The 23,558-nt window shown below is 53.3% G+C and overlaps 1 protein-coding gene across 7 annotated transcripts in view; it reads left to right on the top strand.

Annotated features, from left to right (window-relative positions):
• Nucleotides 1-23,558, top strand: part of STK40 (serine/threonine kinase 40) — a 38,986-nt gene that overhangs the window by 4,292 nt on the left and 11,136 nt on the right. For 3 of the 7 annotated variants that reach the window (XM_082614030.1, XM_082614028.1, XM_082614031.1), the window contains exons 2-7: nucleotides 6,441-6,571; nucleotides 15,599-15,718; nucleotides 17,596-17,681; nucleotides 17,995-18,138; nucleotides 20,232-20,459; nucleotides 21,252-21,304. In XM_082614030.1, coding sequence (XP_082470156.1) covers nucleotides 15,607-15,718; nucleotides 17,596-17,681; nucleotides 17,995-18,138; nucleotides 20,232-20,459; nucleotides 21,252-21,304 — 623 coding nt within the window. In that variant the 5' untranslated portion in view covers nucleotides 6,441-6,571; nucleotides 15,599-15,606. Of the gene's footprint in view, nucleotides 1-2,472; nucleotides 2,788-6,440; nucleotides 6,572-15,598; nucleotides 15,719-17,595; nucleotides 17,682-17,994; nucleotides 18,139-20,231; nucleotides 20,460-21,251; nucleotides 21,305-23,558 lie in introns of those variants that run through there. The other 4 variants (XR_014293404.1, XM_082614032.1, XM_082614027.1 and 1 more) reach the window with 2 other exon arrangements.

Here is a 23,558-nt window from a genome sequence, read left to right as displayed (position 1 = left end):
GAGGAAACACCGTTAGACCTGCATCTTGCCAGGAGCCCTCTGGCTTCCGGTGGGGGATGGACTGGGGATAGAACAAGTCTGGAGTCTCTGTAGGAGGCTTTTGCAGTAATCAGAGTAAGGGCTGGTGGGGGCCTGGATCAGGGTAGAGGCAGTTGGGACGCGGAGGAAGGGCATAGATCAGAGCTGTTTGGGGGGAAATCAGCTGGACTCCAGGAATGTTTGGCTGTGATGATTGAGAGAGGAGCAATGATGGCAGGTGACCTCGAGCTTCCCGATTTGGCTGATGGAGTGAATGATAGTGCAGATATAGAGACGGCAGAAGATAATGGTCAGTGAAATCCGCCAGCTCCATTCAGTAAGCCCTCTCATGGGAGAGGGTCAGTTGCAAAGTCTGTGGCACTCTGTCCAGCTTCAGGCCAGGCTTCTCTCTGGTTTTGCCTGCGTCAGCGCCTGGGAAAAGGGCAGCTTCCCTTCCTTCATCTTCCCCCTGCCCAGATTTGCCCAGGAAAGTGAACTTCTTCAGTATTTCAGAAACTCAAGTGGCTGAGTCTGCCAAACTTCTGTGACTTCCTCAGCCTTCCGATGGCCCTAAAGGGCAGCCCTTCCGTCAGGTGCCATCCACACTGATTCAGCAAGTGATGGGTCCTGGACAGCAGCATGCCCTCAGGGGAGAGATGGCCGTTCCCTCTCCCGTGCTCCTGGGGAGATCTTATCGAGAAAGAGACCTTGAGGTTGGATTTACTCCAGAGGCCGGGTCAGCCAACTCAGTCCCTCTTCTCCGGAAGAAGAGATGTCTGCCCCAGGCCACCTGGGATTCACTCAGAACCGTCAGGGAAGTGAGAGGGAGCTGCCTTTGTGCCCTTATCCCCCTGAGCTCTACGAGAGTACAGAGCTAGGCCTGAATCAGACTGGGCTGCAGAGAGGGATGTGCTGGTAGATGGGGCTTCAAACAGGCCCTTTGGAATTGGGGAGATTTTTGCAGGATTTGTCCTTGCGTTTGTGGTGTAAAGAAGGTAGAAGAGAAAGTGGCCTGAGACAAGGGCATTTCTTCCTCCTCCACCTGCTCAGGTGAGACTGTGGCCTTGAAGGTGGCCCCGGGCCCATAGCAGCCCTGCATCTCCTCTCGGGATCTGTAATCAGGATCCGAGAAGGGAAAGGATGGTGTTGCTTGCTTTGATTTACTTACTATCTTAGAGATGTTTCCACTTTGTCTCATGCACGTCTGGGTCATTTTTGGCAATGTTGTGTCATCATTGTTTGTGTAATTTATTCAATAGACTCTCTGCTGATGAACTTAGGTTATTTTCGGCCTTTTGCTCTCCAAACAAAGCTGAAGTGACTATCTGCATATGTGTGGTTTTTCCCACCTTAGGTATCTGCAGGATAAATTCCAGGAGGAGTTGCTGCTTCAAAGAGTATCCTTCATGTTCTTTTTTTTTTTTTTTTTCCCGCGGTATGCGGGCCTCTCACTGTTGTGGCCTCTCCTGTTGTGGAGCACAGGCTCCGGACACGCAGGCTCAGTGGCCATGGTTCATGGGCCTAGCCGCTCCGTGGCATGTGGGATCTTCCCAGACCAGGGCATGAACCCGTGTCCCCTGCATCGGCAGGTGGACTCTCAACCACTGCGCCACCAGGGAAGCCCCCATGTTCATTATTTTTAAAGTAATTTCTTGGCCCCCTTTTAATGAACTGGAGAAGCCTGATTTTCCCTCAGCAAGCAAAGATACTCTTTTGGGTTGACATCCCTCTTCCCAAGGGGCACTGAGAACCCCAGTGGCTGTCACCCTTTTCTGGCTCTTGGCGGTCTGTCTTGGTGTGAGTTGGGGTTCCCTAGAGCTTACACAGTCCAGCAGTCTACAGGTCTGATGGTTTCAAAGAAACTCTAGTTGTTGGAAAGCACCAGAGAAACTGAGAAGGGCTCTTGTCATTTAGGATGAAGCTGTCCCCTCTACATCTGTTTACAGACCATCACCTACTTGCAAAAGAGACCAAGGATCTTTTGGCTTTAGGGAGTCGGTGACCCAAGGGTCCAGAAGGAAGAGAAAGTAGCCTGGACATGGTAGAGGGAACTGGCAAGAGCAGGACTGGTGTGCCTGTCACCTGTCTTCGGGTTTAGGGCAGAGCTAGTTTGAGGTGTGATCAGGGGATAGCAGGTACCTCTAGGGAGAGGCTTGGTTCAGCCTCTTGGGAGACCTTGGGACTGGCATAGCCCAAAATCCTGTGGGGCTTTTGGAGCCCCACTGCTGGCATTGCCACCTTTGGAGAGCAGGAATCCTGCCCCTTTTTGTAGCAGACGTGGAGCCCCTGGCATTACCATGTTTGTGTGACTTCCATGGCTGTGTTCTCCTCCAACTCTGCTCCCAAGGTGGTCCCTCCTGAAGGAACAGGAAGGAAACCAGCCACAAAAGAAGGATCCCCACCACCTTCCAGGTCCTTTGCTAAGTACTCTGCAATATGTGTTGAGGCCTTCTCACAATCTAAGGAAGGAGGGCTTGACTCTGTTTTACAGAGAACCGTCAGACACTGAGGGGTTAAGGAACCCTCAGCCAGCAAGGGCAGAGCCGGATTTCCAGCCCACACTCGTGTGACCCTAGAGCCCATGCCATCCCTTTCCCCGATCCTGGCCAGGCTCTGGCCCCAGGGAGCCCAGGCCACGTGGAATAAAGCCGTAGAGCTGGAAGGGACCTTGACAAAGCTGAAGCAGTCCCTTCTTTTTTCCTAGAAGAATGGAAACTGCCACTGCCTGGAGACAAGTCCTTCCCCTCCTTCCTGCCCTGGGAGTAGTGGGTAAGGAGACCTTCAACCATGTCCCCCAGCATTTAAGGCTCAGATCAGACCTGGCTTCAGAAGCCAGTTCTGCCACTTGCTAGCTGAGTGACCTTGAAGAAATCACTTCCTATCTCCAAACCCAGTTTCCTGCAAAGTAGTAATGAGGATTAAACACAAGGTGTTATTGTCTGTGGCAGGTTCGGCCTGGTGCCTGGCCCGCAGTCAGGACCCAGGGGCTGGCTCCGGTGAGGCCTAGGTGAGCTCTTTGCTGGTGGGCCTGAGTGTCCCGAAAGAGGTGTTATGAACCAGCTTCCAGGTCTCCAGTTTGAACGGTTTGGTGGTCTTCGCAGCCTTTATAGAAACCGGGTGGTGAACAGGCAGTTCCTTACAGGCAAGTTTACAAGTCACCTGAGAGAGTTCCAGTGCACCCGAGTGGTGGTTTGTCCCTTCTGTCCCCCACTCTCCTGATGCAGCCTTGCATCAACATGCAGGCCCACACGTTCGGGGCATTCGCGTGCCATACTCCCTCAAGTGTGCCTTCCCTAAGACCCAGCCTCCCCTGATTCCATTACCACTCTTAATAATTCTAATGGGCTCAGAAATTTTTTTAGATTTTTCAAAATTATTATAGTAGCCTACAATGAAGCAGGTAAACGATATAGAAGAATATAAAATAAAACTCTCCATCTCCTTCGGGCCCCTAGTTCTATTACCTGGAGGTATCCACTGTTAAGTTTCTTCTAGAAATTTCCTATGCATATTCAAGGGTGTGTATAATCATCTTTTTTTTTTACCCAAATGAGATCATCTTATAGTACTGCAGTTTGCTTTTTCTTTTTCATTCATTCATTCATTCATTCATTCATTTATTTATTTATTTATGGCTGCGTTGGGTCTTCATTGCTGCGCGCAGGCTTTCTCTAGTTGCAGTGAGCGGGGGCTACTCTTCATTGCAGTGCGCAGGCTTCTCATTGTGGTGGCTTCTCTTGTGGAGCACGGGCTCTAGGAGCGCGGGCTTCAGTAGTTGTAGCACGTGGGCTCAGTGGTGGTTTTGGCTTGCGGGCTCTAGAGCACAGGGTCAGTAGTTGTGGTGCACGGGCTCAGTTGCTCTGCAGCTTGTGGGGTCTTCCCGGACCAGGGCTCGAACCCGTGTCCCCTGCATTGGCAACTGGTTTCTTAACCACTGTGCCACCAGGGAAGTCTCCTGCAGTTTGTTTTCTTTAGTGTAACATATCCTAGACATCTTCATCTACCAGCAGGTGTGGGCGTAGTCTTAAAGGCTGTGTAGTATTCCCCTGTCTGGACGTACCATGATGGAGTGAACCAGTCCTCTCTTGGCGGACATTTAGATTGTTTCCTGTCAGGGAGAGATGTGTGTGCGTTTTTTTTTTTGTTTTTTTTGTTTTTTTTTTTGCTGTACGCGGGCCTCTCACTGTTGTGGCCTCTCCCGTTGCGGAGCACAGGCTCCGGACGCGCAGGCTCAGTGACCATGGCTCACGGGCCCAGCTGCTCCGCGGCATATGGGATCCTCCCGGACCGGGGCACGAACCCGTGTCCCCTGCATCGGCAGGCGGACTCTCAACCACTGCGCCACCAGGGAAGCCCTGTGTGTGCGTTTTGATATTTGTGGTTTTGTCTTTGTGTTTTTTCCTGCTACCCAGGGCTCTCCAGGGACCCTTATTGAGCACATTCATCTTGGTGAACTTGTGTGAGTGAACCTGGAGGATGAATCCCTAGAACTGGATGTGCTGGGACTGGGGCAAATGCATTTTTGTCTGCTTTGCTGGCTGTGGTTTCACCTTGTCTTCTGCACACCTGTGGGGCCTGTGCAGGGGATTCTGAAGCGGTCAAGGCCTCAGGCCCTGCCCCCAGGAGCTCACCCTCTGGAGAGACACAGGCAAGCATGCTCTCACCCACTCCTGAGCAGAGTATGTGTCAGGGGTGGCTCGTGGCTGGCCTCAGCAACTCGGAGCAGGTGAGGCCCTCGTGTGGGTCCACTTGTCTGAACGGCCCACTGAGGGCCACTCTGATGGCAAAGCCTGCTGTCTGCCTCTGTAATCTTGCCCACCAAGCAGCCACAGCCAGCAGCATTCAGTAAAACTGCAGAAAGTGAACTGTATTGTTCATTCGCAAGGCTGTGAAATTTAATTGAATTTCATTTTTGATAGAGGCAGTTAGAGAAAGGCAGTTTGCTGGCCCCAATCCTAATTACCTTTCTCACGGGATGATTGTAGTGACTTTTGCTGTTAAAAACCATTTAAAGAAGGAGAATCATATGAACCTGGCCCTGGCCCAGGCTTTCCCCTCTGTCGCTCTGGAAATCTGAGGTGGAAGGAAGGAAACGTAACATTTACCTAGTGCCTCCCACACGCTGGCTCCCCGCAGTCCTCAGGGAACCCTGGGCAGGTACAACACTGTCTCTGTCCTCTGGGTGAGGACCCCGTGGAGCAGAGAGACACACGTCTAGGACACAAAGGTGCTCTCAGACTCAGCCAGCCCTTCTTTAGTCACTTGCTGCTTTCAGACTCAGCCAGCCCTTCTTTAGTCACTTGCTGCTTTCTCCTTGCCTGACTTGGGCCATCTTGGGTGTCAAGAACCTGAATTCGGGACTTCCCTGGTGGTCCAGTGGCTAACGCTCCATGCTCCCAATGCAGGGGGCCCAGCTTCGATCCCTGGTCAGGGAACCAGATCCCACAAGCCGCAACTAAAGTTCCCGCATACCACAACTTAAAAAAAAAAAAAGATCCCGAGTGCCGCAACTAAGACCCGGTGCAGCCAAATAAATAAGTAAATATTAAAAACAAAAAGAACCTGAATTCCACGAGGGACCTGTGGCGGGCCTTGTTCCCACTGAGCAAAGCAATAACAGAGGAATAACTGATGGTTTGAGCTGAGGAGGGGTCCCCTTTGTCGCAGGGCAGGCTGGCATGACAGGGGAGGGCTGTCAGTGACTCAGTCTCCCGTCACTGCACATGGCAGAAGGCCCGCCCCACAGAGCTGAGGGACCACCGGGAAGGTCTCCCAGCCAGGGTATTGGCCGCTTCCCCTGGCTACCTCTCTAAATAGGAGATACCAGGGCAGCACAGCCTGAGAAAGAGCTATTAAGTCTGTCCCTTCCTCTTCCAACACCCGCACACAGTGACGGCTTATTCGTTGTCACATCAGCTGCTTCCGGAGGCCCCTGGGAGGGGTGCGCTGGTGGCGGGGCCGGTGATGCTGCCCTGGATGCTCTCTACTGGCTCTCAGAAAAGCTGCCGCTGAAGCCCTTTACCCCGTCCCAGGGACTGGTTTCTTACTCTGTTTATCTTTTCCCCAGAGGGGCCTCCAGGTCCACCTGAGCCTCTTCTCCCAGGATCACTCCAGGATACATCCTCCCAGCCCGGGGCCTTCAGGCCCACTCCCCTCCCCGTCTCTCCCCTCAGCCTTCATGGAGGCCACGGAGGAGCCCAGTGGGGCTTGCTCAGGGCAGGGGGTGAAGAGGGACGTCACTGATTATGTCATCTCCTTGTGTGTGAATCTTGCCTTCTGGAGGAGACTAGAGTTGGACCTCCGAGCTCTAGATGGGTCTGGTGCGGATGTGCTGAGGGGGAGCAGGCTGGCCACTGGGCCCTCAGTCTGGCCGCCCCTCCCACTTCCCACTGGGCTGAGTCACTTCCTCTCTGGCGCTGCAGGTACTCTCCCACACACCCAGCACAGCAGCCTTCCGGGGGTGAGGTTCATCCCGGGCAAGAGAGGAGCTCCGGTTAGTAGCAGCCAGTTCACCTGTCACCCCCAAGGCAAGCGTTTAGAGGAGGATGTGATGGTATGTATTCCTGACAAACTGGAGCTATACGTATCCTGCATTTTAAAATGAACAAAATCGTCACTCTGTTTTGGAACCGTGGAGATGACAGCACATGCATGAATCTTTGTCCTCAGGGAGTCCTGGCTAAAGCTGAGGGTTTACTGATCCACCTCCCCATCCCCCCAGCATCCATCCTGAGCACAGAAGCATATGGCTTCCAGTGGGTTCCTAGGGAGATTGCTTGTGGCCTTCAGGCTCCCAGGGAGAGGGTCCACGCCTGCTTCAGGGATGGCTGTCATTCGACCTCAAAGGAAAAGCCCGTAAACAGAGCCGCCTTCTAGCCAGCCAGCAGGAGTAGAAGGGAACAGGCCACAGGCAGCCTCCTCTGGCCCGGTCAGCTGGGCTAGGGCCTCTAGGCTTTGGTTTTGTCAGCAAACCAAAAAAGGGGGGGAAATCTTTACTTTATAAAGTTGTGAGAATTAAAGAAAATCTAGGAAACACTAAGAATGAACGGTTCCTAGCAAGCAGTAGGTGTCCCTCAAATGCTAGTTTAAAAGGTAGGCACCTGGAGAGACTTGTCACCAGGGAGGTTACCTCAGCAAGGGGTGGGGAACGCTCACCTTTCATCCAGCAGAGACCTCGGGACACCCCTCTTTTACAGATGATGAAACTGAGGCCCACGGAGAGTAAATGACTCTCACAGAGGGTAGGTGACTAGTTCAGGGTCATAAAGCTGATGAGTGACGGAAGCTGAAGTTTGAACCCAGGCCGACCTGACCCCAGAATCCATCCTGCGCTCCCAACTGGCATTTGGGTAACTGGTCCATGGTTCAAAACACCTGGTTCCATGGGCTGCGAATTTCTCTTGGTTCCCTGGGTTGACTTTGTGGATGAAGAGCAAGCCTGTAGGGAAGCTGGGCCACTAGTAGCAGCATATACCTGTGAGTATTGAGGTGCAGTGAGGGTGGCTCCCCGAGTGCTTGGGTCAGGGAGGGGTGGGGGACACTGCCTTGTGGTCTGGTGGGAGGGGGTCTCAGTAACCCAGCCTCTGCGGCACCACAGATGTCTTGGCTGCATCATGTGTTGAGATTTCACACCTCCAGTCCCATTGTTTCTTTCCAGGTGTAGTCAGCTAAATGCATAGCTGGGCCAGAAGGTCTGAGGGAAACGAGTGGTAGGAATTTTTCTGACCAGCAGAAGGACCTTCACACTACAAACCTAGAGTGGCCCAGAGGACCTGTCCCTGGTGTGAGGGGCAGGCCAGGCTGTCACTCACACACTCCCACCCTTTGCTGCAGGAAAGCAGATTTTTTTGCTGGACTCAGCAGAAAGGGGTCTGGTCTGTCTCTTCGCCAGTGAGGGGTTGGTCCGAGGCTGCAGGCATGCTGCGGATGGGTTTCATTCCTCGGGGAGGTTGCCCTCCAGCAGCCAACACTGTCTAAGCACAACCCCTGGCTATCAGCCCAGAACCGCCCCGCCCCGGGCATCCAGGCATTTCTGACCTGGGACTTTTCCTGGACAGACTATTCCCAGCACCACTGCAGCCCAGTTACCTACAGCTGTGACCCCCTGTCTCTCTGGTTTTGGAGTCTGGCTCCTGTCACAAGCTGGTGGACTATCCGTACTTTCTTCTGGGTCCCAATCCAGCGCCTGGCTTCTCGTTGGGTCCTCTCTGTCCCCTGCCCCAATGTGGGCTTTAGTGCCTTCTGGGTGCATAACAGACAGTTCTACACTCTCTGTTTTCTCATTCAGCAGTTTGCCAGGCACTGGGTGGGTTCAGGGAAGCAGAGATGAACTGGGGTTGCTCAGCCTGGAGAGTGGTGGGGACAGGGGAGTCAGACAATGGATACAGCACGGTAGGAGTGGACAGAATGTGCTCTGGGAGCCGGAGGAGAAAAGGACCTGCTGCAGAAGGTGACCCCAGTGAGGACTGAGGGAGAAGGACCAGCCAACCAGGGAGAGGAGGTCAGGGCAAGCGTGTTTATGGCACACTCAGGGAACCGTGAGTCATTTGGTGTGGCTGGATTTATGGGGCATATAAGGGCAGTGAAGCTGGATAGGTAGCCTGGGTCTGGCCAGGCTCACTGAGGAGTTTAGGTTTCTTCTTAAAGACCACAGGAAGCAATGGAGGATGGAGATACTGCAGGCCCAGGTCCCCGAGCAGAGGAGAAAGAGTAGCCTGCTGGCATCTGTTTGTCCAGCCCCAGTTCCACAGGCAGCAGCTGAGGTGGGGGTCTTCTGATGGAGTTGCTCCTGCATCCTTCCTGACCAGCCTGGTGAAGAGCAGTGCCCCACCATCTTGCAGCGCGTGCAGAGAGAAACCCTGTGAAGAAGATGCGCTATAGAAAGACGCCACCAGGTGGCAGACCTGGAGATTGCGCAGAGACCTCATTTCTTTTCCCCCCCATTCCTTTAGCACAGTGTTTGGCCTGGAGAAAGGGGGGCATTCAAAACAGAACTCCTGTTCGCACCAGGCTGGCTCCGCCCAACAAGTGTGAGATTCCAAATTTTGCCACTGTGAGCTGTGTACCCACAAGAAATCCCTTTGAACCTGTAAATCTGGACAACAGATTCCTCCAGGGTCTTGGGAGCTGTTCCAGCAGGTTGCACTTTCTCTTCTGTCTCCGGGCACCTGAGAGTAAATTGCAAACATCATGACCCTTCCCCTCTAAGCACTTTAGCATCTGTCACCTAAGAACAAGGACATTCTCCTATATAACCACAATGCAGTTTTCAAATTCAGGAAATTTAACATCGTATTATCTAATATACAGTCCATATTCAGATTCTGCCAATTGTCCAGTCGTGTTCTGTATAACTTCTTCCTCCCAGGATCACCCATTTCATTTACTCGTCCCGTCTTCAATCTCCTTTAAGTGAGACTCGTTCTTCAGCCTTTCTTTAACTATCTGACATTGATGTTTTTGAAGCATACAGGCCTGTTCTGTTGAATGTCCCTCATTTTAGTTTGTCTCATGATCAGATTGAGGTTATGCATTTTTGGCAAAAAACAAATAAATAACTTAAATGAGGTGGCATCATATCAGGAGTAACATGATGTCAGTTTGTTCTGTTATTAGTGATATAACTGATTATTTGGTTAAGGTTGCAGCTTTGTTTTTTTTTAATTGAGGTATATTTACACATGGTGAATTTCACAGGTCCTTTAACAGTTCAGTCATTTTGACAAATGCACATACCCAGAGTTACAGCCTTTGATCGTAGAAGCTTTACAGCCCAGTGTGTGTGCTCTGTCCCCCTCCCACAATCCTCTGCAAGGGATCCCGGACTAGAGGCACTAGGTCTTAGTTGCAGACCCCTTGCTGCCCCCCAACTTGATCATGATGAAGGACCCATTTGGTATGGCCCCATCATCCTGGACCATCCCTTACTGCACCTTAAGTTGATAATTGCCAGCTGGTGCTCCAGCCTCTGCTCCCCCATAAACCAGTGAACAGAACAAGAGGATGTGATGCTGTGTGCCTCTGCCTGAAAGAATAGGCCCTCCCCTTGACCCGCAAAACAACTGTACTCTGCCCTCTACTACAGAATTGTACCTGGTACTGCCCAGCACCCCTCTTCCTCCTCAGCAGCTCAGCCAACCCCCAGGCCTCCTGTCCTCCCCACACCCAGTTGAACATGTCACTCAGGCTGGCCATCAGGCCACCCACCCCCACCCCGCCTGTAGTCTCAGGCCAGCAGACAGATGGCAGGTTCAAGGTCTCTTAAGCCTTTAGTCTGGTTACTGTCCTCCTTCTGCCCCCCACCCCAAGTCAGTGCCTAACTATCCCTTTCTCCTTGGGCAGGAAGAAAAATTCAAAGCTACTGTTGTTTAGGCTAATAGAAGCACAGTTTATCAAATGCTTATGATATGCCAGTAGGTAGTCTTGCTAACCCTTTTGCATGGGTTATCTCACTTAATCCTTAGACCAACCTTGTAAGGTGGATGCTGTACTCTGGGTTGTGTAGGTACAGCATAAGTATCTCATCTGAGATCTCATCATTGTTAAGTGATGGTATGGTGCTGGGCTTGCAACCAGGTTTGGCTTACTCCAGAGCCCTTGCTCTGACTCAGAGCTTCCCAGCCAGTATGGGTTATGTAGGTCAAGATGGTGATCCCTTTAGCCCAAGAATGACTGGGCTAAGCAGAGGACAGCTGATGTCCCCAGGCCTTTCACCCCCAAGTGCTGTACAGATGTTTCTGTCTGTACTGTGGCATGGGAAAAACCGAGACGCATTGCTCTGACCACATTGTCCTGTGGACAGAGACCCCTTTCTACCTCCCTCCTGGAGCCTGGGTCTGGCCACACAGACCCTTAACTCATGCGTGGCAAATAGGACTGAGGCCAGGGATGGGTGGGAGCATCTGTGTTCATTTCCACATGCCGGGTGGGCTGGACAGAGGGGCAAGGTCCCTGCCTTCGGTAGACACTACCAGAGATAAAGTCCAGAAGACAGAGGCCTACACAGCTCAGGACCTTTTTACTTGTTTTGTTTTCACAGAGCCAGGAAACATGGGGGCGGGGATAGGGACAGCTTGAATCCTGACACCATCGGCTCAGCCTGACCCTGCAGGGTAGACAAGTCCTTAGGCTCCTAGCAGGCATTAGAAGCTGCTGACAAATCGTGGTTACCAGCTGTGGTGTCATCACACACGTACACAGAAGTAGCGCACCGGGCCAGGGTCTGCTGCTTGCTCCTTGCGGGGACCGCCCTTGCACTCTGCCTGCACTTGTTCGGTTTGCAAGGCCACCCATCTCTCCAGGAGCTCTGACGTTGCAGCAAGAAGCCTACAGCGAGAATGAGTGCAGAACTCTCTGCGCGTGTGTGCAGGCCCCATGCTGCCCCTCGTGTTTGGGGGCTGGGGCCTCACGATGGCTCTGCGCTTGTGAGTGTCCGCCGCCTGGGCCCACGCATCTCCTCCTGTGTGGAGGCCTGTGGGCATGTTTCTGGGTGCGAGTAGTGGGCCCCTCCTTGCCTTGACCAGGCTTCAGACTGAGCCTTCAGTCAGGCTACAGCCAGGCTTTCAGACTGAGCCGGGAATGCCTCAGTACCCTCTCTCTGCAGCCCACCTCCTTTGGGGGTTGGTGGTATGTCTACCATATTGAACCATGCCCTGCCATAGGGTGCCCTGCCTGGCTCTGCCCTGCCCAACTGTCCTGTACCCTGTCACACTACAGCACTGGACTGGGCCTTAGAACCTTATGTGGTGCTGATGGCCCAGCCTTTGTTTCCTTCTGGGAAAGCTGGGCTCACATCACCCAGCCGCTTTGGTGCAGGATGACCTTAACAGCAAACTGACAGAGTAGGGCCGGCATCCCCTCCTCTGGGCATGCTGTGATGGCGGACACAGAGCTGAGGCCCACAACTTGCACCCCAGGTTGGGCCAAGCAAAGGGAATCTGCTGCTTTCAGGGTGGAGGAGTGCAGCCTGCAGGCGGGGATGCCTCCCTCCTGGCCTCACCCCTCACACGATTGTTGCCTCCCTGAGCTTCCTGTTGAATCCAGGTTCTAAAGAAACTGGCGTTGACTTGGGAGGACAGCACGTGGAATAGTAGACAGATTTAAAGTTCCAGAGACTTCTAAACCAGGCCTGCTGAGTTCCTGGCAAGCTGAGCTGTGGGCCCAGGAGACACCAGGCAGATGGCTCCCCCTTAGCCAGGCTGGGCCAGGGCCCTTCACCCCAGCCTGAGGACCAGCATCTCTGGAGGGGCCTGGCCTCAAGCCCTTCTGAAACCAGGGTAGCCAGAGCTTCCATATCACAGATCTCACTGGGAAGCCAGGATCCCTCAGAGCGGCCTCCCCGTGGGAGCATCTGTGGGCCACTTAAAGGTGTGTCTCTGGAGGGGGACACATCAGGATGATTTGGGGGGACAGGAGGGGCTTGTTTTTGCTCATCCCACCCGCGAGCCCGCAGCAGCTTCCAGTTGCCCAGACCTGCCTCCTCACACTGCTTGCATCGCCTTCACCAGCTCTGGCGGCGTGAAGGGATGTTCGGGAAGGGAGACAGCCTTGCTGCCACTTCGCCTGCCAGCATCTTTTCCCTCTCCCTGCCCATCTGCTCTCATCCTTCTGTCTGCCTACATTTTGGAGCAACTCCCATGCCATTTGCTTGAGTTGAATCCTTAGTGGGGTGGGTGGGGTCAGGCTGAGCCCACTCACTGTCTGTGCTGCAGCTGCTCCCGGCAAACTGCTGTCTAGACTATGCCTGTGCGTGGGCACCTAGGCAGTGTCTACACAGGTACAGTGACACCACGTGGTGCTCTCCTAGGAACCGGTAAGAGAGGAGTCTTAGCGCTCCAGGGAAGGCAGAGAACAGCGCCAGAATGGTAATGAAATCAACTCATCCACCAGGGCAGGGCGGCTGCAGCACAGGGCTGCTGACCCAGTAGGAACCATCAGCAACTGGAGGGAAGGCGTCCAGCCATTCATAGAGTATCTGCTGGGCCAGGCACTGGGGGTAATTGTTTTATGTAATTTTTTTTCTTTTTTTCTAGTTCTGAGGGATTTTTAGTCTAGTAGTGGGGAAAAGACATTAAGCATATAAGCACACAAATAAATGCATAATCACAAAATATGGAAAGTGCTATGAATGAAAATTACAGGATACCGAGTGAGACTATGACCGTTGGTGTTGGGGACATCAAGAAGGCTTCCCTGAGGAAGTGACATTCACATTGAGAAGGATGCATAGACGTTAGGCAAAGAGTGGGAACACTGTTCTAGACACATTACTGCTGAGCTTTTTAGGATTTTTCTAGAAACAGTTGTGTTCTTCCCTGCTTTTGTGTGAATGACTGAATCTACTTCCAGCATGAGCCTCTTTGGCAGAAGTCACAGCTGAGCCTAACGATGGCTTCTGCTCTGTCTGGGGACTGTCAGGGCCTACTGAGTTACCGGATCCTAGTTACTCTCAGGATGAAATCATGGGTCTGCTCCTCGGCACAGCTCTGAAGACAAATTAGGGTTTGATGGGAGTCAGACCTGGTAGATTGGACTAGAAGGGCATCAGGCCATCTCTCCTACTTTCCAGTTCACTGCATGGAGTCAGTCTCCTGGGGTTTAGAATAAGGGCCAGAATGGCAGCATATGAAGTTATAAGCTAACTAGTGAATATGCACCTGTTATCAGAGTAAGGGTACCTTCTAGGCATAAGAGCAAAAACAAACTAAAGGAAAAGAAGACTATTTGACTACATAGACATTTAGTCTTTTTTTTAAACTAAAAAAAAGTTAAAAGATTAAGAAAAACTACATCCTATGTCAGTTATAGCCTTAATATATAAAGAGCTCCTAAAAACTCACTAAGACTAATACACACAAAGCAGTAAAAAAATAGAAAAAGAATGTGAACTGGGAATTCATAAAAGAAATAATACATATAGCTAGTAAGCATGTAAAACAAGTCCAACTTCATGAATAATTAAGGAATTGTGAAATTAAACAATGATATACTTTTTATTACTCATCAAATCGGCAGCTTTTTAAAATACACATTCCTGGTGCAGGTTCTGGGACTTACTCTACCACACTGCTGATGGTATCAATATATAAATTGGCACAGCCTTCCTGAGAGCAACCTGGCAGTGTATGTCACACACCTTTAAAAATGTGTGCCCCATCTGACCCTATAGTTCCATTTCTTGGAGTTTATCCTGAGGGAGAGAGGCAAATATGCCAAGATGTGTGTGCATAACTGCTAATAAAAAATATAAAAAGTGGGAAGAATCTCGATGTCCATGAATAGGGGTGTGGTCTGATAAATCATGCTATATATTCTTACCAGGGAGACTGTAGCTATTTCAAGTGACGCTACAAAAGAATATGGTCATGCAAGGACGTTAATAATGTTTTTCTTGTTTTGCTCTTTTACGGCTTTATTGAGATATGTTTCACATACCATAAAATTCACCCTCATAATATATTTTAGGTGGGAGAAAAGGAGGCTTAGAAATGGTATCATAGCATGGTCTGAATTTTTGTAATAACGAGAACTGTAAGCATACACACACATACACACAAACAGACACACAGGAAAGTCTGCTTGAATATTAAGATTATGGGTACCTTATTTTTGCATGTCTGTATTTTCTAATGTTTATGCAGGAAATGCCAGTTACTTTTATAAAAAGAAAAAATTACAGAAGCTTAGGGTTCAGTGTTCCCAAGCCCCCTGTGCGAGGGTAAAGTCTACACTCCTAACGTGGCCATCAGGTCCCCTAGATCTGGCCTTTGCTCCCCTCTGTGGGTCACCTATCACCACTCCCTGTACACTCCAGCGACACAGACTACTTGGAGTTTGTTGCTTACGTGCCGTTTCTTACTATGTACGTTTGCTTACCCAGGCCCCTCTGCCTGGAATGACCTTGCTTATTGCCTGGCCCACTCCAGTATCACCTCCTCAGGGAAGTTTTCCCTGAGCCCCTGCACCCACTCTGGGCCAGAGACCGCGGGATTGGGCAGCTGGCCTTCCCCGGGCATCCCTATGACCCTCTGCCCTCCGTATGTGGAGCTCCTCCGTGTACGTGACTTTCCTCGCCCCCCCTCCAGCACACTGCCTTCCCGAGGCGTGAACTGTAGAGAGCTGAAACGAGCAACTGCTTTTTGTTTTGTTTAAATCCAGGTCTAGAGGTTAACGTCTTCTAGAATCTGGCTCCTGTGTCCCCTTTCCTTTTAGGGGAAAGGGATATTTGGGGAGAAGGCCTCACTTTGGGAACAGTCGCTCCAGGGCCAGCTGTCTGTCTCAGGGGACCCCAGTTGGCCTCTGCACAAAACTCTGTGTCCTTCTCTCTGCATTTGACTGGTCCCTTTGAGGTGGGCCAGCTGCCCACCTCTGTAGCCAGTGCATCCAGCTTGAGCCCCTAATTAATCCCCAGTAAAGGAGCCGTGGTCCTTTGTTATCGAGAACCTTCCACGCTCCTCTGGGAGGGGGAGGAGGTGGCAGCGGCAGCTGTGGGATGCGTCCTCAAGTCAGACTCGCAGGCTGGGTTAGCATAAGGAAACTCGCTGACTTGCTCAGTGAGAAGGCTCTTTTCTGTCTCGTCTAGAGCCGAGAATGAAGCGGAGAGCATCAGACAGAGGAGCTGGGGAAACGTCGGCCAGGGCGAAGGCTCTAGGAAGTGGGATTTCTGGAAATAATGCAAAGAGAGCTGGACCGTTCATCCTGGGTAAGCCTCTGACGGCCGGGTGAGTGGGGTGCCGGGGCAGCACAGTTCGACCCGCAGACACGCAGGGTGCAGCGCCTCGCCCACCCCAGCGTGGGAGCCTGACCAACCCTCGGCCACTTTAAATGGAGTCTGTTGATGAGAGGGGAAGGTCGCTCTGCACCAAGAGTTGTTGTTTCTGTTGTAGCCGCACCAGCCTTAGATTAGTGTCAGCTGAGAGATAGACTGCCTCTTCCCCCAGAGAATCCTATGTGTGCCCCCAGGACATCACCCACAGGAAGCAGACAAGCTGCCTTAGAACCCAAGGTACATCATCCAAGGCACTTCTTTGACCATTTTTGGAGGGCACAACTAAGTTCACAAAGTGTTTGGTACAGCTGCAAACTTCTTACAAATTTGGCCCCAAAACCCTGTAGAACTGGTGGTCTGGAGGAGCAGCGGGACCTTTCTGCATGATGTTCGAAGCCCAGCAAGTCTAGACTGCATGTGTAGGGTTGCAGGTGATTTGGGCTCTGAGGACCCCAACTCTCCTAGCAGCCAGAGACTGGGTGTGACTTTTGCTTTGGGACAGCATCTTGGACTTACGAGTACAAGATAGTTCCAGTTCCAGTCACTCGGCAAACAGTTCATGGAGCCTGCTACCTGCTGGGCCTGTGCTATTTGTCAGGGATGCAGCAGTGATTAAGACAGACAAGTTCCTGGGGGAGTTTCCTGGCAGTCCAGTGGTTGGGACTCCACGCTTCCACTTCAGGGGGCGCGGGTTTGATCCCTGGTCGGGGAACTAAAATCCTGCATGCTGAGGGGTGCGGCCAAAAAAAAGAATTGGGCATTGGGCAGGACAGTTGGTTGGAGACACAGAGAGACACACTCTAAAGCTAAAAATAAAGACCATTAAGTTAAAAAAAAAAAAAAAAAAAGACAAGTTCCTGCCCTCACGGAACTTAACATTCTAGTTAGAAAAAGAAACCGAGAGTAAACAACACACGAGGTCATCATGGGGGTGGGGAGGAGGGGTAAGGGCCTTGAAGGAAGCAAACAAGATGGTGTGAGAGTAAGAAGGGTCTAGAGAGAGTGTAGACAAGGAAGGTTCTGTATGAGGAAGTGACAGTCAAGGGTAAGACAGCCAAGGGTAAGAAGGAGCAGCCATGTGAAAAGCAGGGGAAAAGCATTCCAGACAGAAGGAACAGCAAGTGCAAAGGCCCAGAAGCAGGGAGGGGCTTAACATCTCAGGAATGAAGAGTCCAGCATAGCTGGAGTATGGTGAGGAGGGGTGGGGAAACGTGATCAGTTGAAAGCTGGACAGGAACCAAATCATGCAAGACCTTGGAGGCCAAAAAAAGGAATTTTGATTGCATATTAAAAGCAGTGGAGTGCTGTTACGGTTTTTTAGCAGTGCACTGACACTGTGACATTACCTGATTTATGCTCTGAAAGCTCAGGGTGCCGTCACAGGACATCCAGCCGTGTCCATCTCTAAAAGTACAGAAGTTCCCCAAAGCTGATACGTGGCTGTATCAGACCGCCAGGGGAACACCTGTTAAAGGGACAGTTTCCTGGGTCCTCACCCTGGAGTCGCTGATTCAGAGGGCCCAGGTTGCAGCTGGGATCTCTGCTTTAATGCATACTCCTCAGAGATTCCAGCACGCACCCCGTGTTGAGAGCCCCTCTTGAGAAATGTGCCTGTAAAAGCCAGGTGTACGCAGGCAGATGCACACATACTGCTCCAGTTCTGGAGGGGAGACCATGGGTTCAGTGGATGTGAACGTGGTGCCCTCCAGGAGAGAAGATCCAGCCAAAAGCCCACGTGGTGGCACAGTGCCCCACGATGCCATGGTAGACAAGGCTCCTGAGAAGTAAGCCAGTGGCTGTCTGTGCCATAGGTCCCCGTCTGGGCAACTCACCAGTGCCAAGCATCGTGCAGTGTTTGGCGAGGAAAGATGGCACGGATGACTTCTATCAGCTGAAGGTAAGTGAGGCACCAGACATGGCGGGCTGGGGACCCCTGGGACATCCTACCAGCCCGGCTTCTCCCTCCTCCCACCTTCTTCTGCACCACTTGTGAACAAGAGCAGTGCACTTCCTCCTGGGGAGCTCTGTCTGTGCTTGTATCATTTTGCTGTCACATTGGGAAAGACCGTTTCACTTCGTCCACGCACGTGTGGGTGCGTGTGCCAGGGTTGCGTGGGAGGATGTGAAACCCTGCCCCTCCTGTTCTAGTCACTCTGCTCGGAAAAGTAAGGGTTGTGGGGTTTTGTTTTTGTGTGTGTGCCTTCCTAAAGATCCTTACACTTGAGGAGAGGGGCGACCAAGGAATAGAAAGCCAAGAGGAGAGGCAAGGCAAGATGCTGTTGCACACCGAGTACTCCCTGCTCTCCCTCCTCCACACGCAGGATGGGGTGGTTCACCACCACGGGCTCTTCCAGGTGAGTGGCACCTCTCCCGTCCCCACGCCGGCTGGCACTGCTGGGCCCACACCACAGGACCCCCCAGTCTTCCCGCATGCGGAGCAGCGACTTCCTGGCGGGTGGCCTGGAGATCTGGCTGGGCCAGCGAGCTCCTGCTCTGATGGTGGCAGCCTAGCGGGAATGCACGCGGTTTGCAGCTCGCAGGCTTTCTTTGAAGAGCCGCTTTTCCAAGAAAAGAAGAAAGTATGAAGTTATGTAAAGACACGGGCTCTTTCTAGCTGTGTTGTCAGGAGTCAGCCAGGCCAGGGTGGACGGGAGGGCGATGAGGAAGGACGGGCGCCGGGGCACTGTGGATCCCCGCAGTTGCCTTTGGTACCAGTCCTTCTGCCTGCCCAGGCATTTCAGCTTCTCTGGCAGGGGTCCCTGAACCCCATACTCAGATGTTCCAGGTCCGTTAGGAAAGGTGCTAATTGGCGACTGGTACCCTGAAAAGAGCCCTCCCCGGGGCAGAACTGAAATTGCGTCTCCAGAAATGAAGAACCAGGTTCAGAATGCTGGAGGGTGGGGGAGGGTTCCTGCTGAGGCCCCTGTGGAGCTTCTGCACCGCTCTCAGCCAGATGCGCTGGCCAGGCCCACTCATGCTTGGATGGACCTGGTACGCTAGAGGCAGCCTGGTGTCAGGGAAGGCACACAGGTTTTGGAGCGGGCAGTCCTGGATTCAGGTGGTGTGACCTCGAACACGTCACTGCCTAAGCCTCAGATTCGTCATCTGCAAAATGAGAATAATGATAACCGTGCCTACCGTATATGGTGGCGGGAAGAAGAATGAGAGGGTGTAAAGCACCGAGCCGTCCCGGGACATACGTGCTCATCACCGTCGTTATATCAGGCAGTAAGAACTCCTTGTCGGCTTGATTTGTTGAGGGAAAACAAGGGGAAAATGCCTCCCAGCCCCACACATAGATCCCACCGAGGTCTTTATTCTTAGATGTGCAATGAGAGGCACCTCTGAAATCTAGCGTGTCCCTTAAACATGAAATCAAATCGGGGGTGATTATGATTTCCTAGTATTTCATCTCTGGTAGCTTCCAGAGCTTGACCCTGGTGTATATCATTTTGGATAAGAGAACCGGAGCGATTAGAGGTATTTCTAGAGTCCTCTGTGTGCCAGACACTGTGCTGGGCCTCTGGGGAAGAGAGGATGAGAGGTATGATCCTGCTCTTGAGGAGAAACGTGGCGTTCAGTCCCCAGGAGTCCCCCAGTCTGCTGGGGCTGGCACCAAGGGCCTCCTCAAGCTGGGAGGATCGAAGTCCTCATGTTGCACCTGTGTTTTCTCTTACTCGAAATACCTTTTCAGCAAGGAAAATGGGTCCAGAACTACCAACCTTGGGGTTGGTAGTGGTACCCGCTTACCGAGCCCTGGCTTACCGATACCGAGTCCAGGTGCTTACTAAGCACTTGGCATGGTTGTCTTTTCTCTCAGCAACCTGTGACGTAGGGGTTGCTGGCTCCCTTTCACACACGAGGTACCCGGGTTGGAGAGCTTAGGTGAGCCACCCCAGGTCCCGCAGCTAGGACAAGGTGGAGCCAGGGCCTGAACTCAGCCGTCAGGGGCCAGAGCCGTACTCTTAAGCACCATTACACAGCTGCCCAGAAGTCCTGCATCCACGTGATGCAGCAGTTGTCTTGGACACACACAACACTTAGCTTCCCCCATCTTGGACACTGGAAGGAATTTTACATCGGTCATTGCCAGAATCCCTGGTAGTGCCAGGAGGGGAGGATGCCCCGGAGCCCTGAGTGTGCTGCCTGCACACTGAGCTCAGAGGGCCCTTTGGCTTTCAGTGCCCAGCCCTGATCCAAACGCTTTGCAGTAGGATCAAAGCATGAAGTCTGAACCTGAGCTGCTTCAGTCTGAGCCACTGGCTGGGCCTGGCATGGGGGAAACAGGGCAGTGCTGAGCGGCCCATGGGCCTTGCTGCCCAGATCTCAGGCCTCCGCCGCTCTCACACATGCAGGCTTGTTCCAGGCTCCAGAAGAGAGCCCCAAGCCCCTGGCCCTGGCCCTGGCGGGCCCCCAGCCAAGCCCTGGTCTGCCCCCTTCCTCCCAGGACCGCACCTGTGAAATTGTTGAGGACGCAGAATCCAGCCGAATGGTTAAGAAAATGAAGAAGCGCATCTGCCTCGTCCTCGACTGCCTCTGCGCACACGACTTCAGCGACAAGACCGCCGACCTGATCAACCTGCAGCACTACGTCATCAAGGAGAAGAGGCTCAGCGAGCGGGAGACCGTGGTCATCTTCTACGACGTGGTGCGCGTGGTGGAGGCCCTGCACCAGGTGAGGTTCCGCCCCGGCGGCTCCCGCCTTCTCTCCATGGAAAGCCGCCCTTCTGCTGCCACTCAGCGGAAGCAGCTCTGTCCCACCCTCACCCAGGTGTGCTTTGCAGCTGGGAACACCCAGAAGGAAAGTGGCCGGATGACACGCACACCTGAGGACACGGTGCTGCAGGCCTCAGCCCACGGCCCTGGGGAGGTGCGGGCAGCCCAGCAGAGCCCCGCGCAGAAATGCCCCAGCAGTCTAGAGGCTAAGTGGGAGATACCCACTGGGTGCAGCCACAGCCTGTCTCTGAGCTTTTCCTAGGGCGCGGGGGGTGTCGGGAACCCCGAGGTGCAGGTTAGGAGAGCCTGGGCCTCCTGCAGACACACAGCTTCTGCGGGCCGAGCCTGCAGTACTTGGTCGTCGGAGCCATGAGAGTTCATCTCTGACCCCAGATCTAGGCAGGTGCTTGGGATTTTTTGGTTTCTTTTTTGATTCTTGGTTTTTTGGTGGGATGTTTGGTAAAGGCAGAGAGAGGAGTGGTTTTCTCCATTGGCTGCTGCCCTAAGGGGAGAAAGAACTGGCGTAAACACCCTGTGTGGGGCAAAGACTGCCTGGGCTCACACGTTCCCCAGTTCGTCCGCGTGGTTAACGAGGCCCTAAGTGGTCCGGATCTGTCTGTGGCTTGCAAGTCAAGGTCCAAGCCTAAAGAGACATGTCTTCCGCAACACCTGGAGAGCCCACCTCTTACAGGCTAGGCCCGACCCTGGCTCTCATCTTCACAGTGCAGACCATGTGCCTGTTGTTTTCCAGAAAAACATTGTGCACAGAGACCTGAAGCTTGGGAACATGGTGCTCAATAAGAGGTAAGCTTCGCTTTTCTTCTTTCGTGATGTAACCTCGGGGTTGGGACAGGCTACGTGCTGCAACTACCCAGAGCCCTGCAGCGTCCCCATGGGGATTCTGACTCATGGGGCCAGGGGATGGGATGCTTGCTTCTGTCTTTTGCCACATGGGAATATGGTGCTTGCTAAGAAGGGGAGCCTTAAAGGCCACAGAAAGGGAGCTCTGGGAAGGATTTCAGCAGTCCCCCTGGTCCATTCATTTGTCATGCCCAGTGGGTACACCGTAAATGACTATAAAAAATAGACCAATAGGTGACAGAATGACAGATGAGCAAAACAGGCTTTGTCGTGGGTCAGGTTCCCAGGAAACGGACTCTGAGAAGTACGTGCAGGAAGTTTACTGAGGCGTGCTCTCAGGGAGAAGGGGGCAGGATTGGGCTGAGGGAGAAGCTAAACTCGGGGCAGTCACGACGGGGCCTCAGCCTGGAAAGCCAGGGGGCCCTTCAGATGCCCCAAATCAAGTCCGGGGGCACATGGCCCTGTATCCCGACTGTGACCAGCCACCGAATGCAGGCTGCTCCCGGGGCCATAGCTTTGGGCAAGGCAGCTTCCTTTGGCTGAGGGGACTTCCTGGAAAAGGACACAGCTGTGAGTGGTCAGAAGCTGACATTCCCAGTAGCAGGGAGGGAGCACCTCGATATTCGAGGGGATCTGGGCGGCTCACCCCAGCATCCTCGGTGAGCCAGTGGCAGGGGGAGATCACATGAGGCTCCTGCCTCAGGCTGTCACCCCGCTCGGGCAGAGGGTCTGGGCCCCTTCTGAGTGATCTGGGGCAATGGTAGAGGGACACCAACCATGCAGGGTCCCAGGACCGATGGGAGGAGAGCCCACCCTGTGTGTCACCAAGATCCTAGGGCCGGGAAGGGCACACCTCCCTCACCCGCTCTCCCTGAGCCTCTCATCCTCACCTCTCTCTCACCTCCCGGTGTTAAAGTGGGTCGGAGGGTTTGCAAATGGCAGGCAGCACATGCCTCATGGCAAAAGTGGTGTGGTGGGGGATTTGTTCCATAACGTGGTTGCCCGCCCTGGAGGGGCCTGGGCCCACTATCCCTATGAAGTGGCCAGAGCCACACTGGTCACAGGAAAAGGAGCTCTGGAGAGGGGCATGGGGCACCCGACCCTGCAGTGCCAGCCCGAGATGCCACTGGGAGGATGCTGCTGCCCCTCGGCACTCGGCATGTCCCCAGCCCCACCCGGCACTGGTGCTGCAGACGGTCTCCCAGAGCTTGCCACCTGGGGGCGACCGGAGGGCAGCTGTCACTGTATGAGGGCCAATGTGCAGAGGACGGAGGGGGCAGAGACTCTGGCCATCTCAGTTCATGAAGGATGAGTAAAGATTTGCCTGCTTGGGGCTTCCCTGGTGGTGCAGTGGTTGGGAGTCCGCCTGCCGATGCGGGGGGCGCGGGTTCATGCCCCAGTCCGGGAGGATCCCACGTGCGGCGGAGTGGCTGGGCCCATGAGCCATGGCCGCTGAGCCTGCACGTCCGGAGTCTGTGCTCCGCAGCAGGAGGGGGCACAGCAGTGAGAGGCCCGCGTACCGCAAAAAAAAAAAAAAAAAAAAAAGATTTGCCTGCTTGAGAAAAGTGAAGTGGTTAAAACCTGGTCCTGTCGTGCTGCACGGGGAGGAGGGAAGGAAACAGGAGTTCCAGGGCTGCTTGAACCCTTGACCAGGCGAGAGAGAGTTAGGAAAGCCAGGGAAGAATGGGCCCTGGGGGTCAGACCTGGCTCACAGCACACCACTGCCTCTTAATTACCCTTGAGACCGTGAGCACTTGTTCCTTTGATTATTCACCTGTTGATTAAGCCATTCATGTGTTGAGAAGCTGCTGTGGCACCAGGCACTCTTCTGAGCTTCCGTGTCCTCATCTGTGAAAGCAGAGATGATTATGCCTTCCTGCAGAGACTGCCCCTCGTAAGCGCACCCTGTGCTAGCCAGCCGGGCCTGCAGGGCCTGTATGCTCGCTCCCTCTGGGGATGAGGCCTGCTGTGTGGCGAGTGGCCAACGAGGATGCCAGTGGCCAGGTCCCGAGGCACCCCAGCCCCAGCTCTGAACTGCACAAGGAGAGAGGAGGTGTCGGAAAGTGCAGGCCATCCTGGCCCTGAGAGCGTATTGTCTTCGTGTCGGGAGACTCGGATCCCAGCCTTCCGTGGGATGTTGGGCCAGTCACCATCCCACTCTGGGCTCCAGGCTCACTGTTCACAAAGTCCGTCTGGC

Source organism: Mesoplodon mirus (assembly GCF_964341445.2).
Source record: "Mesoplodon mirus genome assembly, chromosome: 3".
NCBI lineage: Eukaryota > Metazoa > Chordata > Mammalia > Artiodactyla > Ziphiidae > Mesoplodon > Mesoplodon mirus.
This window is presented reverse-complemented; position numbering and strand designations above follow the sequence as displayed.